A 14,047-nucleotide genomic window follows, 5' to 3' on the forward strand; every position below is an offset into this window, starting at 1 on the left:
AGCTTGGGAGCTTACTAAGCTGAACTCTCAACACGAGAAGATCGAAGACGGCGAAAGACATAAACAAACCTTGAAGTTCCGCCAAAGCTTTGAAAGAAAAATCCAGGGGTGAAGCAACCTCATTGATTGCATCGATGGCAGCTGAGACAGTTGTTTTAGTTTTAGTTGTCATTTTGTCTCGTTTCTTCGAGCCTAAAACGTCCCAAATAATGAAACGCTCATCACCGCAGTTACGCGAAGATCTGACGTTCTACATGTTGTTACCATGCCAACAAAAGGATACTAATGGGGTCAGCGGATGACTTACGGAGGAAACAAATATGGCGGGCGATAACAGAGGTTTGTACATCCTTTAATTTTTTCATCCTTTGTCCGTTAATTTGTAGTGGTAGCCTAAAATACAAGCATAATACTCAAGGTCCTTTCCTTTATGCCTTCGAGGATCGAGTTTTACAGCGAATTCTGTTTCTCTGGGACTTTTACAAGCATGCCAATATGAGTGATTCCGTTTGAATTTGTTATTGCTCCATGGCCAGCTAGACCTGTGTCATATTTGTTAGTTTTAATTAAACGTATTTATGTATATCATATTTTCAAAACTGCTCTTATTTCTTCCTACTCTTTAGGAAAGACTGTTGAAGAAGTATCCTTGAATATAACTTAGATACACCACCAAGTGTCGAAGTGTTTAGTACAGCAGTACTAATTGTGCATGGACACTGAAATAAGCAAATAAATAACGAAAATTAAAGAGAAACTTGTTAAAAATTCCAACTGGTTGGGGGCTGACCAGTTGGCTATTTTCGAAGCGTGGAGGAGTTGAATCTGGAACCACCAAACACAAATTCATCTAGTGGCAGGGAGGAGGATTTGAACCCAGGACCTCCAGATTACAAATCCAGCGCCCCAACTACTACCGTAGGCCATGCCCCCTCCACGCTAATAATACACTAACAGTCCCATAGCTGTTCAATAGACCAGACTCACTAGTGTCAAAAACACACAGTCTCTAGAGATGGTATACTTCCGTTTATAGTAAAATCTCAGAAGATAATAAGTTTACCTAGTATGGTAGCTTTTGCTGACAACTGCATGGAAAATTGAACCTCAGATGTTCATGTTTGGCTTAGTTCCCATGCTCCTTTTTTTTTGCATTAGAGATCATTGCAGTTATGTGCATTCCTCAGGCAGCTGCAACAATAAATGTAGGCTTGCTTGATTACTTGTCACTGATTTGGCAAATTATCCAAGAGAGCACCGGAAATGAAGCCTAAAAATATATGTGGATTTTAAACACTCTGCAATACCAGTGTAATGGCTGGCCAACTCAGGTATCAAGCTGTCTGGGAGTTGGTCATTCTGTAAGTTTCTTATATTTCTTAATTTAGCATAGCCTCCGATGCAGATGCTCCTAGGGCTCTTAGGGGAAAGAACATGTGACGGGCCCCAAGAGCGTCTGCGTGGGAGGCTAAATACACAGGGAGTGCACTTAACACTGACATGGAGAGACTGCTTTCTTTGCTAAGTAGTCTGGGTTTTTAAATGCATTAGTTCCTCAGATAATGGACAGTGTTATTGTTCTTAACTTTCGTCTGTAGCATTCATCATTGCCGCTTCAGATTTTTCTATTTCTGAACATTTGGTATGCCATGGTATTTTGTGTTGCTGAGCTCTTGCTCTATGTCTACAAAGGTATGTTGGCTGAAAAAAACACATTGCAACTTTGGTATAAGAAAAATAGTCAGTGGAATAAGCCAAGTGTAATAACATTAAGCCATGATGTATATTTAACAAATAGAAAATGTACTGTGTATCTTTCAAGTTTTAGTATAAATCTACTAACATTCTATCATGAATACCGTTCTCTTATTGGCTACACTACTCATTATCTATTCTGTGGTAGATAGTAAGTTGTGTAGCAGTGTGTGCTTGTTAACAAAATGATGGCCACTTTTTTTTGCGTTTTCAAAGTGTCTGTGAAGAGGATTTAGATAAAGTTTTGTACGACTAGTAGATTTATACTAAACAGTTAGATTATTCGCTCTCCATTTCTATACATGATAGTTGACTTAGGCTGTGTTGTGTCCGGAAAGGTACCAAGACAACAGACATTAACGCAACATGCTTTAATACGGTTGATTCCTACAGCTAGCACAATTCCTTCCCCCCTATCGGTCAGCGGTCAGTTAGGACTTCATGTTACTACATCTTCCTTTTTCTTTTAACTTAACTAAATGTCAATAAGCACATCACCATTTTCCAGTGTCCTAAATGAATACTAATCTTAGCATTGTTCAATAAGTCTTTCCAGTCTTCTAAGAGCTCCTCTAGGTCTAAGGCAGGTAAGCAATGGTTCAGGCTGTAAGGGCTCATTTACTGCTGGTTGGTCCTCAGGAACAGGCAGTTCTCCGTGGTCTTCTTGGCTGGCTCCAAGTGCTGAGGGAACGTCTGGGCTCCTCTCTCTTGTTGGTGCTGATTCGCGGCTCTCATAGCCCTCATTCTGGGGTGAGACTGGAGGTCTTCCCTCAAGAACTCTTCGTGTCATCCTCCGGTTCCTTCTGACTTGGCCATTTGAGGTCTGTATGACTACAGACCGTGGACATTCGTGTTGCTTAATTACTGTCCCTTCTGCTTTCAGGTCAGGAATCCAAACACGGTCACCAGGTGACAGCTCCTCTCCCTCTACTACTCTGTGTCTCTGGTCATAACTGAATTTCAGTTTTGCTCGTTACTCCCTCTCTTTTCTTCTGATATGATCATAGTCAGGAGTCTCTGGCTTCAGCTCATCCGGGTGACAGGGGACTCTAGTACGTAGTTTCCGACCCATGCTTAATTGTGCTGGAGAGTAACCATGATGCAATGGAGTATCTCTGTAATTCATGAGAGCCAAGTATTCATCACTACTCTTCTTTAAGACCATCTTCATAGTTTGGACCGCCCTTTCCACTTCACTGTTGGACTGGGGATATCTTGGAGATGAGGTAATGTGCTGAAACTGCCACTCAGTGGAAAAGTTGGCGAACTCGCTTGAATCAAACTGGGGGCCGTTGTCAGTAAATAAGATGTCCGGAATCCCCTGTCAACTGAAGATCCTTTTAAGCTGCAGGATAGTCTGGGAAGAGTTCACATCCTTGGACACTAGGCATATCTCTACATCTCTTGAAAAATAATCTACAGCCAGGAAGTAATGCTTATCCTTGCGCTGAAAGAAGTCTACGCCGACTCTGCTCCATGGTCGATCTGGAAATTCAGTACCTTTCATTGGCTCAATGCATTCTCTGCGATATTTCTCACATGTGGCACAGTTTTGCACAACCTCTGTAATGTCTTGGGAGATTCCGGGCCACCACACCGAGGAGGCCGCATTCGCACGTGTTTTGGTAATCCCTTGATGACCATCATGTAGACGCCTCAATACATCCACTCTTAACCTTGGAGGTATAATGATTCGTCGTCCTCTCAGGACTAGCCCGCTGTGGAGGGAGATGTTGCTGCGTTCACTCCAGTATTTAGCTACTGGCCCATGGACTCTTCGTTTCTCTTCAGGCCACCCATTCTGTACATACTGCATCACAGTTTTGAGTGTGTCATTGTTCTTCAGCTCAGAACGTATTTCATCTAACCGCTGGTCTGAGGCAGGTAAAGTCACTAGAACAGCATTCGCATAGCCCTCAACTTCGTCATGTAGGTCATTCCATGACTTAGACTCCTGGCCTTTACTTTCTTGTGGGGATCGAGACAATGAATCAGCTGTGTACAGGAGTTTACCAGGAACATGCGCGATGGCAAAGTCAAACCTCATGAGTCTCATCCTGAAGCGTTGTATGTGCACTGGAAGCTCGTCTATCAACTTAGTGGAAAACAATGGAATCAATGGCTTGTGATCTGTTTCTACTTTAAATCTCATTCCGATCAAGAATTCTGCCCAGTGTTCAAATGCCCATGTGATAGCCAAAGCCTCTTTGTCGATTTGGGCATAACGATGTTCTGTCTCGGTCATTGATCTGCTAGCATGGGCCACTGGCCTCATCTCGCCGGATGGCTGCTTCTGCATAAGGACTGCACCAAGTCCAAAACTGCTGGCATCAGATGAGACCATGGTCTCCTTTTCTGGATCATACAGTGCAAGAACTTGCTTGGATGCCATGTCTGCTTTCAGCTGTTGAAAGGCTTCTTGTTGGGCTGGGCCCCATACCCAAGCACTCTCCTTCTTGAGCAAGTCTCTTAAGGGTTTCGTCTTCTCAGCCAGGTTTGGGCAGAACTTCATTAGGTGGTTGACCAATCCTAAGAAACGTCTCAGGCTTGCAATGTCCTGGGGTTCTACCATGTCAGTGATAGCTTTAACCTTTGAGGGATCTTTCCTGATTCCTTCACTGTCAATGATTTGGCCCAAGTATTGCAACCTGGTTTGAGAGAATAAACACTTCTCAAGGTTGAGCGTCAGTTTCCTCTCCACTAGCCTGTTGCTGATCATGTTCCGCTTGGTTTCTCCCAATGACTAGAATATCGTCCATGCGGCACTTGACCCCCTCTATTCCAGAGAGCTCTTTATCCATCCTTTTCTGGAAGTATTCAGGCGCCGATGATATGCCAAAGGGAAGACGCTTGAACATGTAACACCCAAAGGGTGTAATAAAGGTAGTTAGCTTGGCACTTTCTGGGTTTAGGACTATCTGGTGGAACCCTGAGTTAGCATCGAGTTTGGAGAATACCGATCCTTCTGTGAGGCTTCCCAGTGTCTCTTCAACTGTTGGCATTTGATAGACTTCTCGGCGGACTGCTTGGTTAAGCCTTGTAAGGTCAACACATATCCTTACTCTTCCGTCGGCCTTTGGCACTACCACAATCGGCGAACACCATTCTGTCGGCTCGTTTGATCTCCTCCTGCACTTTCTTCATAAGTGGCAGTGGTATTCGCCTGGGAGTGGTCAGACAAAAGGGTGTGGCCCCTTCCTTCAGATGAATTGTATGCTCACCCTCCAGTTTGCCAAGGCCTTGGAAGAGCGTCGGTTACTGCTTGGCAATGTCCTCCTTCGTCCCTGATCGGAGTGGATGGTTATCAGGCATCTGATTGACAGCTTTGACACTGTACGTCCCAGGAATTTCATGGATAAGGCCAAGACTTCGGATGGCAGGTACCCCAAGAAGTAGCTTGGATGCCCCTCTGACCAGGTAAACTCGTTCTTTAATGACTGTTTCAGCTAGGGAGAGGTTCATGACTGCACATCCAAGGGTCACCAGAGGAACATCCCCTGCTCTGACAAGTTGTCTGTCAGATTTTGAAAGCGTCCCATATGACGACTTGTAGATGGCCTCAGGCATCACAGACACTTGTGCTCCTGTGTCAGTGCACCATGTCAACATGTCTTGGTCTTAGATCTTGAGCTTGACATGCCATCTGGGGTCGGACCTCCCAGTTTGAGGGTTTGCAACTGGTTCTGCCATGGAAGTATTGGAACAAGTGGGTGTGGTAACCCCTCCTAAAATGTGGGGCTAAAGGCATCCTCAGTTTCGAGAACTTGGTTGACTGTTTTTACAGGTACACTCTTGCATATGACAGGGAAGTGTCCCATTTTATTGCACTTGCTGCATCGTGTATCCGCAGCTGGGCAGTTCCTCCTTCCAGGAGGATGTCGGCGGTTGCAATAACCACAGTTCCGGCCACTCGTTTGGAAGGGCTTCCTCTTAGAGTCTTGCTGGGTCCTTTGCTCTGTATCTTGATCAGGGATAAGGTCTGGCCTGTTCCCTCGCGGTGTGACACTCTCAATCTCTGAGGTTTTTGATTCTTGTAACTCACGTTTTGTTGCTTCCTTCAAAGACAGGATCTTCACTGCCTTTTCGAGTGAAAGGGCTGCTCCTTCATCATAGAGTTTAAGCTTGTAGGTGTCTTCCTTGCAGGAAAAGGTGAGTTTGTCTCTAACTGCTTGCTCATAGAAATCAGCTGGAAACTTGCACTCAGCAGCTCTTTCTTTGACAGTCACGACCCACGAATCAAGGGTCTGTGTCAGCTCTCATTTAAGGTGAACCCAAAATTTCTCTCGCAGCATGAGTTGAGGGTCTTGTTTTTGAAAGTATTCATCAAACCTTGCCATAACGGTCGCGTAGTTGTCAGGATTTTCGGCTGGAAGTTTGTCTTCTCCTCCGGCGGGGTCGTCACACTCAGGTAAGAAGATGAAATTTGAGTAAATTTCCAAACACGGCTCGCCGATGTGGTTTAATAGCAGCCCCACTTTCATTTCATCAGGTTTCTTTGCAGCTCCAATTGCCTTGAGGTAAATTTCAAATTTTTGTTTCCATCTCCCCCACAAATGAGCGGGATTTCCCGTCGAAATTTCCAGCGGTACCGGTGGTCTGGCAAATGACACACTTTCCGCCATCTTGTTTGAAACCACATGTAGAATTCGCGTGCAGTTTGACGGGTCAATTCGTCTATTCAATCCGTTCCTCCGACTGGTTTGATCTCAGCAGCTGTAGGCTAGTAGGACGATCTCGCTTCGGACACCATGTTGTGTCCAGAAAGGTACCAAGACAACAGACATTAACGTAACATGCTTTAATACGGTCGATTCCTACAGTTAGCACAATTCCTTCCCCCCTATCAGTCAGCGATCAGTTAGGACTTCATGTTACTACAGGCTGCACCCTCGTCAACTATTGTGCGATAGAAATCCCGAACTCATAATCTAATAATTTATTATTGTTAAATAGAAACATGAGTGGAAGTTTGGGTGAACTCAAAAAAGCTGTGGGAACACACACCGAAGAGAAATTGAGGGTGAATAATCTAATTGTTATAGTATGACTCTATTGGTTGTTCAAAGCATTATCTAAATTCTCCTCATAGACACCTCAAAAATGCAAAGGAGCAGCTGTCATATTCATAACAAGTGCACACTGCAAGGCTACTTACTATCTACAGCAGAACAGATAGCGAGTCAGCGTAGCGAATCAGTGAACAGCATTCGTGATAGAACACAAGTAGATTTACATATGTATACTAAAACTTAATAGAAACACAGAGAACATGTTTTCTAATGTAAATTCACATTGCTCGTGACATCTTTACATCAACAGCTCCTGCTAGTTCTGTGTTTCTATTGAGTGAAGACAGCAACAAACACCAAGCCCCTTTCACATAACTTCTGATTCAGAAAACAAAATAATCTTAAAGAATCAACCTTAACTAGAGACAGTCACTGGAATATATTTAGTTTGCACTTTGCTTACAGTCAACTCGCATTACCATAAAGGATTGTTGGCAGGTCAGCAAGACAAAGAGGGAGTGGTTGCTGTACAAAAATCGAAACCTTTTCCACTTCACTTTTGTCATTTGTCAAGAATAAATTTTTTTTTTACGATGTCTTCTGCCTACAGGTACAATTTTGCCATACCCTGACATGGCAAGAACCCTGACTATTGAGATCATCATCATATTTCTTTTGGCTTTTATTGAAGGTGTTAGGATCTTTCTTGGTATGTAAAACTTATTATTCACAGATTAAAACTTGTTTTTGTGCTGGTATCATGATCAAAACAGTTTTAGGCTGCTAGTGGTCTGTTTTTCTCTTGAAAATCCAGGTGGAAAGTGTTGGGTAGGATGTTTCAGGCTTGAAGGGATTGAGATGAATATTGCCCCTTTGTATTCATGCTCATGGATAAACTCTCATGTGACCACAAGAGAAAAGACTGGCTGCCAGCAGTTTAAAACAGTTTCAAATAGGGAAATATATTATATGTTACAAGTTTCGCTGTGCATATTAGTCACTGCTTACATGTTACTGGAGCACATCAATTTAATAATGCTGGATTTCCACTGTTGCATTAGTTTAGTAACAGTTGCAGTCTGCTATCACAAGCTCCAAGGGAAATGTACAATAGGGAATTCAAGATAGCTGATAGCAAGCAACTGAAAAAGCTTATGTAGGGGAAAATTATTTGAGTTCGAAATAGCCGGGAATCTCAAGATATATTGAGGTTAAGCTGTATGTTTATGAGCATGAAGTGTACTATCTTCATGCACAACTCTTTCCACAGATGCATGTGGCCTAAGTTCCCTACGCACATTTTTTCTCTGAATTTCATTTTGCATACATAAAACCAGTAATACTCACACCTGATAATTTATATAAACTAAAACATGACAGCGGAAGTCTGCCTAAAACTGTGGACACCTTAATTTGTAGGTGATAACGCTTGATAATGCCACTAATCATAAAAATTACAATTTCCTCGATTGTGATTGGTTTAAAGAACTCCTATTTTCCACTAATTCACTTGCCAAGTTGCTATCGGACAGTTTGTTATTGGACAGTTTGTTATGGGACAGTTTGTTATCAGACAGTTCAATAAGCCAATCACATTCAAAGTTGTAGTTTAAATCAACCAATCACATTCAAAGATGTAGTTATGTGCATGTGCGTGTGCACTTGCTTTGTGTTTTTGGCGCCTAATAGACCATTTTACAGTTGTCTGCTCAGTGACCTGGCCTTTGTATGGCAGCGAGGCTAGAGTTGACCTTGTTTTGATACAGACCTCACTGCTTTTGTTGTGTAAAACAAGTTGTTCTGATGCTAACTAGGTGCATTTACATGACAAAAGCAGTGAGGTCTGTATCAAAACAAGGTCAACTCTAGCCTCGCTGCCATACAAAGGCCAGGTCACTGAGCAGACAACTGTAAAATGGTCTATTGCCGGTAGGAGGGGTGGTGGTCTTAGCATGTTTACATCTCCTTTGTATGTATTTTAATGCAAATTTTCCCTTTCTTTCATAACTTGGCTATTCTTCTTTTCTCGGAAATTGTAATTTTTGTGAGTAATTGGTAACAAGACTTCCTGTCGTCCAATTTGGTCTGTAATCATACTCGTGATAAACAAATCGGACTCCTGCTGCGCAGTTGTCCGATTTTGTTATCACTCTTATGATAACCGATCAAATTGGACTCCACTCAATCCTATTACCACTACTTACTAGTATCTCAATGTTGACAGCAATGCACTTTTTTGTACTTTCTGATAACCGATACATTTTTTTTTGAGGAGAATGAAATGATAATTTAGTTTTTTTTGTTCGCTTTTGACTACTAGGTTACAAAGGCAACCTGGCAGAACGTACAATGGCGCTTGTGTTTTCTGTGGTGCTTGGTATACCTGTTCTGTTTATTGAGTTATTCATCCTACTGTGGCAGACATACGTGTTAGTGGTGAATTTACATCAAAAGTTTGGGGTCGTGTTCAAGTCCCGGGGGGGGGGGGACCCCATATATAAAGGATGGGTGCACTTGTCAGAAATTTTGAAAAGAACCCCAAGAGGTACAAAGGTCCTGTTTTGTGGGTGTGGCTTGAAATTTTTTTCCAGAAGCTCAGAACTGGCCAGGGGTGCTTTCCATTCGAGGAAAAATTTTGGTTGCAATTTTCGAAAATTTCTAGTGTCTTATTTATCATCTTCTGGAAGTTCCGGAAAATAGGACAGCCTGGCGAGGTATACCGAAATTTTCTGAAATTTCTGACCGGAAATTTCCGTTTCATTTGGCTTTCCTTTCGGAATATCCGAAAACTTTTCCAGGAAATTTCCGTAACGTTTGCCTCTGTTCAGAAAGTTCCTGATTTTTTGGTTGAATGGAAAGCGCCCCAGGACTAACAAGTCACGATATAAATGAAGGACGTGACCGCAGATTCTGAAATTGAATTGTCTTGGCAATCAGGTCTCACAATTAGCAACACTAGAAATGTATAGAGACTATTGAGGAGAATTTGTATGTTGGCATCGAGATTAAAGGAGCTACGCCACGGTTTGCTTATCTTAAAAAGTTTAACCTAAATTTTTCAAGTTCGTCGTTAGCAATCCGTGTTAATCTTCTCCATCCTCTACCATCCTTGTTCCTTTATAGTTAATTATTATCTCTTTGGTGCTTTTAGTAAACTACTATTTTCAGGTTTCCTTCAATTTAGAAGTAATTTTGTACGTGGCCAAAATAACTCAAAATAACGTGACTGAGCTTCTTTAATTCAATGTAATTCATGATTTCTGTTTTATTTAGCCTGAGGATAGAAGTCATTCTGGTTGGTATCGGCTTGGTATTCCTTGGGCTTGAGTTCATCTTGAGCATCGCTGCCATTTTAACCTTTCAGAGGTAAGAACAGATACATTCATAAACTTTCGTTGTCAGTTTTCTCTTTCAGAAATTTGAAAACGCAGCTTTATTTGTACGGTTAGGCCTACCGTCCACACTAATCCGTTACGAAAACGGAGTTTTTTGAAAACGCTCTTCAAACCGGAGGAATTTGAAAACGTCGGGTTTTCGTTTTCGTTTGGACGGAAAACATTTTGAAAACGGAGCTTTTCGACAACGATGACGTCACGATAATCACGTGATTTCCCTGCCCGAGTTTTCCTCAAGCACAAATCCAAAATGACCGACGACCGTTGCGTTTTTTGACTCCTCCAGCGTAGTGTGGACGGTAAACATTTGATGCGTTTTCGGAGTGAAACCTCCGTTTTCAAACTCCTCCGGCGTGGTGTGGACGGGGCCTAAAGCCTGGCTAATGTCGACCACGTCTAACAATTATACGCCGTAAAAATTAGCCAGTGCTAAGCAACGACGACGACACGGTTGTGGAGTTGACACTCTTTCTTTTTTTGTATTTTTCAGATACCAGACTATGCTGAGATGATGGTTGAATGCGCTATCCATCTGTACCGCTTGGGTATTCACGTTTGATGCGGACGTTATCTTTAGTTATGTGCCTGGTGTATTTTAGTCGCACCGCTACGCTGTATCGTATTCTCAAACACCCAACCGTTGAATCGGCGCGTTTGTTTCTCGAAAGGAAAATTCGAATTGGAAAGAAAAACCTCGTTAGCTTCTACACTGCTAATTAGTAGAAAACTTTTTATCTCAGCTTATTAGATATTTACTTCTTCAGCTATGCTATTTTTGCCAACTGAAAAAATAGAACACTTCAAAGTATCAGGCCGAAACGAATGCAAATTGTAACTTTGTTTCGAAACAACGTTCTAAACAAAATTGTCCCCAGGTTGCGCGCGCTCGTTCGAACGCAAGAAGTCGTCATCGCAATTATGACGAATTAGTGTGTTGTGCTGATCAAGTCTGTATAATAGTTTCTGCACCTTTCTTAGTGTGAAAAGTGCATTTAGAACTTCGGCATTAACCACCGTTGTCAAAGATAATCCTCAGCGAGATTGATAAGACGGAGTGCATTGTCTGCGAGATGTCGGGTTTTTTTCCATCTATTGATAGCGTGGGAAAAAGTTCTCTTGTTGCCGCCAAGCGTATTTACTCGGCGCTGGATTATCTGGAAGCTGCCAACAATGGTCGCTCGGGGAAAAAAAGGCCAGGACACAAAAAGAGTAAGAAGCTGAATCCGCATTCTACAAATCAAGAACCTCACCAGAAAGCCGAAAGAACGAAAGAATATTCTCGCCAGCTGAAATCGCGAAAAGAAAGAGCCAAAGTTGCGCGAGAGGAAACCTTAGCTGAGCGTAAAAATCAAGAAGAACTTAGAGAGAAAGGGCTTTGTGAAAAGAGGAGATTAAACCAGTTGTTTTCAGTTTACGCTGCACAGCAAGGCCCGTCATACAGGGACAGCGCAAAAGTGGTGAAACCAAAGTTCCCAGTTTTGTTGAAGAGTACAAAGAGTAGCGCGGTTTTTCGAGAGAAAAATCCATATCCTAATAGTCCACTTCCGAATTTATCCTCAGTCAGTAGACTGGACGAAGATTCGCAGGAGTAACTGCTCAATGTAGAGGACTTGCTTATTAGGAAAATTTTAGAATAACTTTTGAGTACTGCCGCGAGTTTACTTGTGCTTGTAGCTTTTAGGGGCGTGTTTACGAATTTGCTTTGTCGATGTACATAACGACAGACGTCTGTCTCGCAGAAGGTTGAGTTCCTTGTAAATTTACATGCTCGATTAATATTGTTTGTGTAAATATTCATTTTATGTAACTGCTTTCCACAGCTTTGTTGTAAATGCGAGAATTAAATATGTATCTATGCATTTGAGTTGCTCAGTTTACTTCCCGTTTTATTGCTGTTTTTTGTTGTATTTTGATTTTATCCTTGAGGTTTGCAATTGGTTGATTGTTTGTTTGTTTGTTTGTTTACTTGGTTTTTTCGCCTTCCACTCAGTGGGAATAACAGGAAGACAAACATAGGCACACAAAGACTTTGTGATGTATTTTATAGGCTGTTGAGTAAATATATTGAAACTACAATGGGAGGTTTTGAACAGCTTTTTACAAGCTAGACTCCCTGAGCTTTATGAATTATAGGCGGTTTCTTTGATGACATTTAACTTTAAAAAACTAGCGATAAAAATGAACGACGTTTCGACCTCACTGAGGCCATTTCGAAGTAAAAGAAAGCGATTACAATTGGCATGGTAGCTTAAGTTTACACATGGGTATGTTGAAAGCGATTAAGGGCAATAAGATAACGAAGCGCTAATTGTAACGAACTGGAATTGGCAGTAACTGCAGAGGACATAATTACTTAAGACAATAGGCTTATTTTAAACCCTAACGAACACAAGAAATTTGCATTTCAGAAATAGCCGACTAGTTAAATGAAGCTACGCCACGTTCCACGCATCTTGAAAAGTTCAGCCTAAATTTTTCAAATTAGTCGATTATGTCGTGTCTAAACCATCCTTGTTCCTTTTTTTTATGGTTTATTATTATCTCTTTACTGTTTTTCCATCTAAGTAGACCATTATTTTCAGATTTCCTTTAAGATAGGTAATTTTGTACGCGGCCAAAATAACTCGGGAGGCAAAATTTTGTGTTGTATTGTATATCTTGATTATATATGGCTGACTAACTACAGTGTCAAGAGAAGAAATAGTTATTTATCTAGTTAAGCAGGTAGGACAGAGGAATTAGAGAGCTTATTAGGGACCTTACGCAAAACACGACGGCAACAGGAACGAGAGCATCACCAAACAAAAGGTTTAATGAACAGTACAATGGCTTTGCACGTGCATCATAATTCTTGGTACATTTCTGTGGCGTCCCCTGCGAATCAACAACGTGAAATGACCAGTTTTCAAGTTTTTCGACAACGGGACCCACTACGGCTAATTTCTGGTATTTCTATTTGGAATTGAACGCATTCGTAGCATATTCAGCAGGGGCAAGTTTTAATACCGACAAAAACACTGAATGGATCTAAGTAAATGCGACATTCGAAAGTAAAATATAAACACGCTTTTTAATAGGCGTCGTCCTTGCCGTCGCCGTCGTATATGCGTCAGGTCCTTATTAAGCAACGGCGACGACGGTGACGCGGAGGGCGACGCTTAGTCAAAAATAAATTTGTATTTTACCAGCGAAATTCGACTGTTTCGAGCTGTTCTGTACGCCAATGGCTCTAGAAACGTGCTCAGGCTAAATATGCAATGACAGCGTTCAGTTCCAAATGGAATTTTGAAAAATTAGCCTTCGTCGTTCGCGTTCCTCAGATTACGCAGAACTTGATCATTTCACGTCCTTGTTTTGCAGAGGACGGCAAAGAAATGTACAAAGATTTATAACGCATATGCACAGCTTTGTATTGTTTTGCTCGTTAAACCTTTTGTTTGGTGACGTTCTCGTTACCGTCGTCGTCGTGGTTTGTTTAAGCTCCCTATTAATATAGGAAGGAAAGCTTGCCTTGCCAACGGCGTTTGACAAGTTCTCACATTCACCGTATTTACGAGATAAAGCACCGCCCCCGATTAAACGCCGCATCGCATGAGAGTAGAAATATTAAAAAGTGCCGCATTCTTTCACAACAATGCGGCACTTAATGAAAGCATCATCAGACTGACTTGTTTGAGGAGTCAATCATAAACAAGTGCGGTACAATTCAATATAAACCAGCTTCGGAAATGCATTCTCTTGTGGCAGGAGTACAATGCATATTTTCAGTGAGTGGTATCTGTTTGGCACCCACAGAGTTCGCACCCCTGAACTCATTATAAACTTTTTGTTTAGAGTTCGCCCTCACCATCAGTGGATTAAAGAACGGGAAATAAACATGTTTTGTTT

At 41.9% G+C, this 14,047-nt stretch overlaps 3 protein-coding genes across 5 annotated transcripts in view; 2 read left to right on the plus strand and 1 right to left on the minus strand.

Moving 5' to 3' along the window:
* The window catches only part of LOC145497044 (leucine-rich repeat-containing protein 51-like), a 6,270-nt gene extending 4,665 nt beyond the window's left edge, over positions 1-1,605 (minus strand). The window contains exon 1 of the mRNA XM_081476834.1: positions 70-1,605. Coding sequence (XP_081332960.1) covers positions 70-172 — 103 coding nt within the window. The 5' untranslated portion in view covers positions 173-1,605. The remainder of the gene's footprint in view (positions 1-69) is intronic.
* LOC145497043 (transmembrane protein 216-like) overlaps positions 321-14,047 on the plus strand; it is a 48,760-nt gene continuing 35,033 nt past the window's right edge. The window contains exons 1-7 of one of the 3 annotated variants that reach the window (XM_081476833.1): positions 321-339; positions 627-643; positions 1,599-1,692; positions 7,375-7,473; positions 9,085-9,193; positions 10,038-10,130; positions 10,650-10,789. In XM_081476833.1, coding sequence (XP_081332959.1) covers positions 321-339; positions 627-643; positions 1,599-1,692; positions 7,375-7,473; positions 9,085-9,193; positions 10,038-10,130; positions 10,650-10,671 — 453 coding nt within the window. In that variant the 3' untranslated portion in view covers positions 10,672-10,789. Of the gene's footprint in view, positions 340-626; positions 644-1,598; positions 1,693-7,374; positions 7,474-9,084; positions 10,131-10,649; positions 10,790-14,047 lie in introns of those variants that run through there. The other 2 variants (XR_014050635.1, XM_081476832.1) reach the window with 2 other exon arrangements.
* LOC145497045 (uncharacterized) lies at positions 10,695-12,016 on the plus strand. Its single transcript, XM_081476835.1, has one exon. It carries the CDS (start codon positions 11,230-11,232, stop codon positions 11,749-11,751), a length of 522 nt encoding a protein of 173 aa, XP_081332961.1. The 5' UTR covers positions 10,695-11,229; the 3' UTR covers positions 11,752-12,016.

Source organism: Orbicella franksi, chromosome 9 (assembly GCF_964199315.1).
Source record: "Orbicella franksi chromosome 9, jaOrbFran1.1, whole genome shotgun sequence".
Taxonomy (NCBI): Eukaryota; Metazoa; Cnidaria; class Anthozoa; order Scleractinia; family Merulinidae; genus Orbicella; species Orbicella franksi.

Excerpts from the sequence above, each read along its gene's own strand:
- LOC145497045 (XM_081476835.1), top strand. The coding sequence starts at position 11,230 with ATGTCGGGTTTTTTTCCATCTATTGATAGCGTGGGAAAAAGTTCTCTT.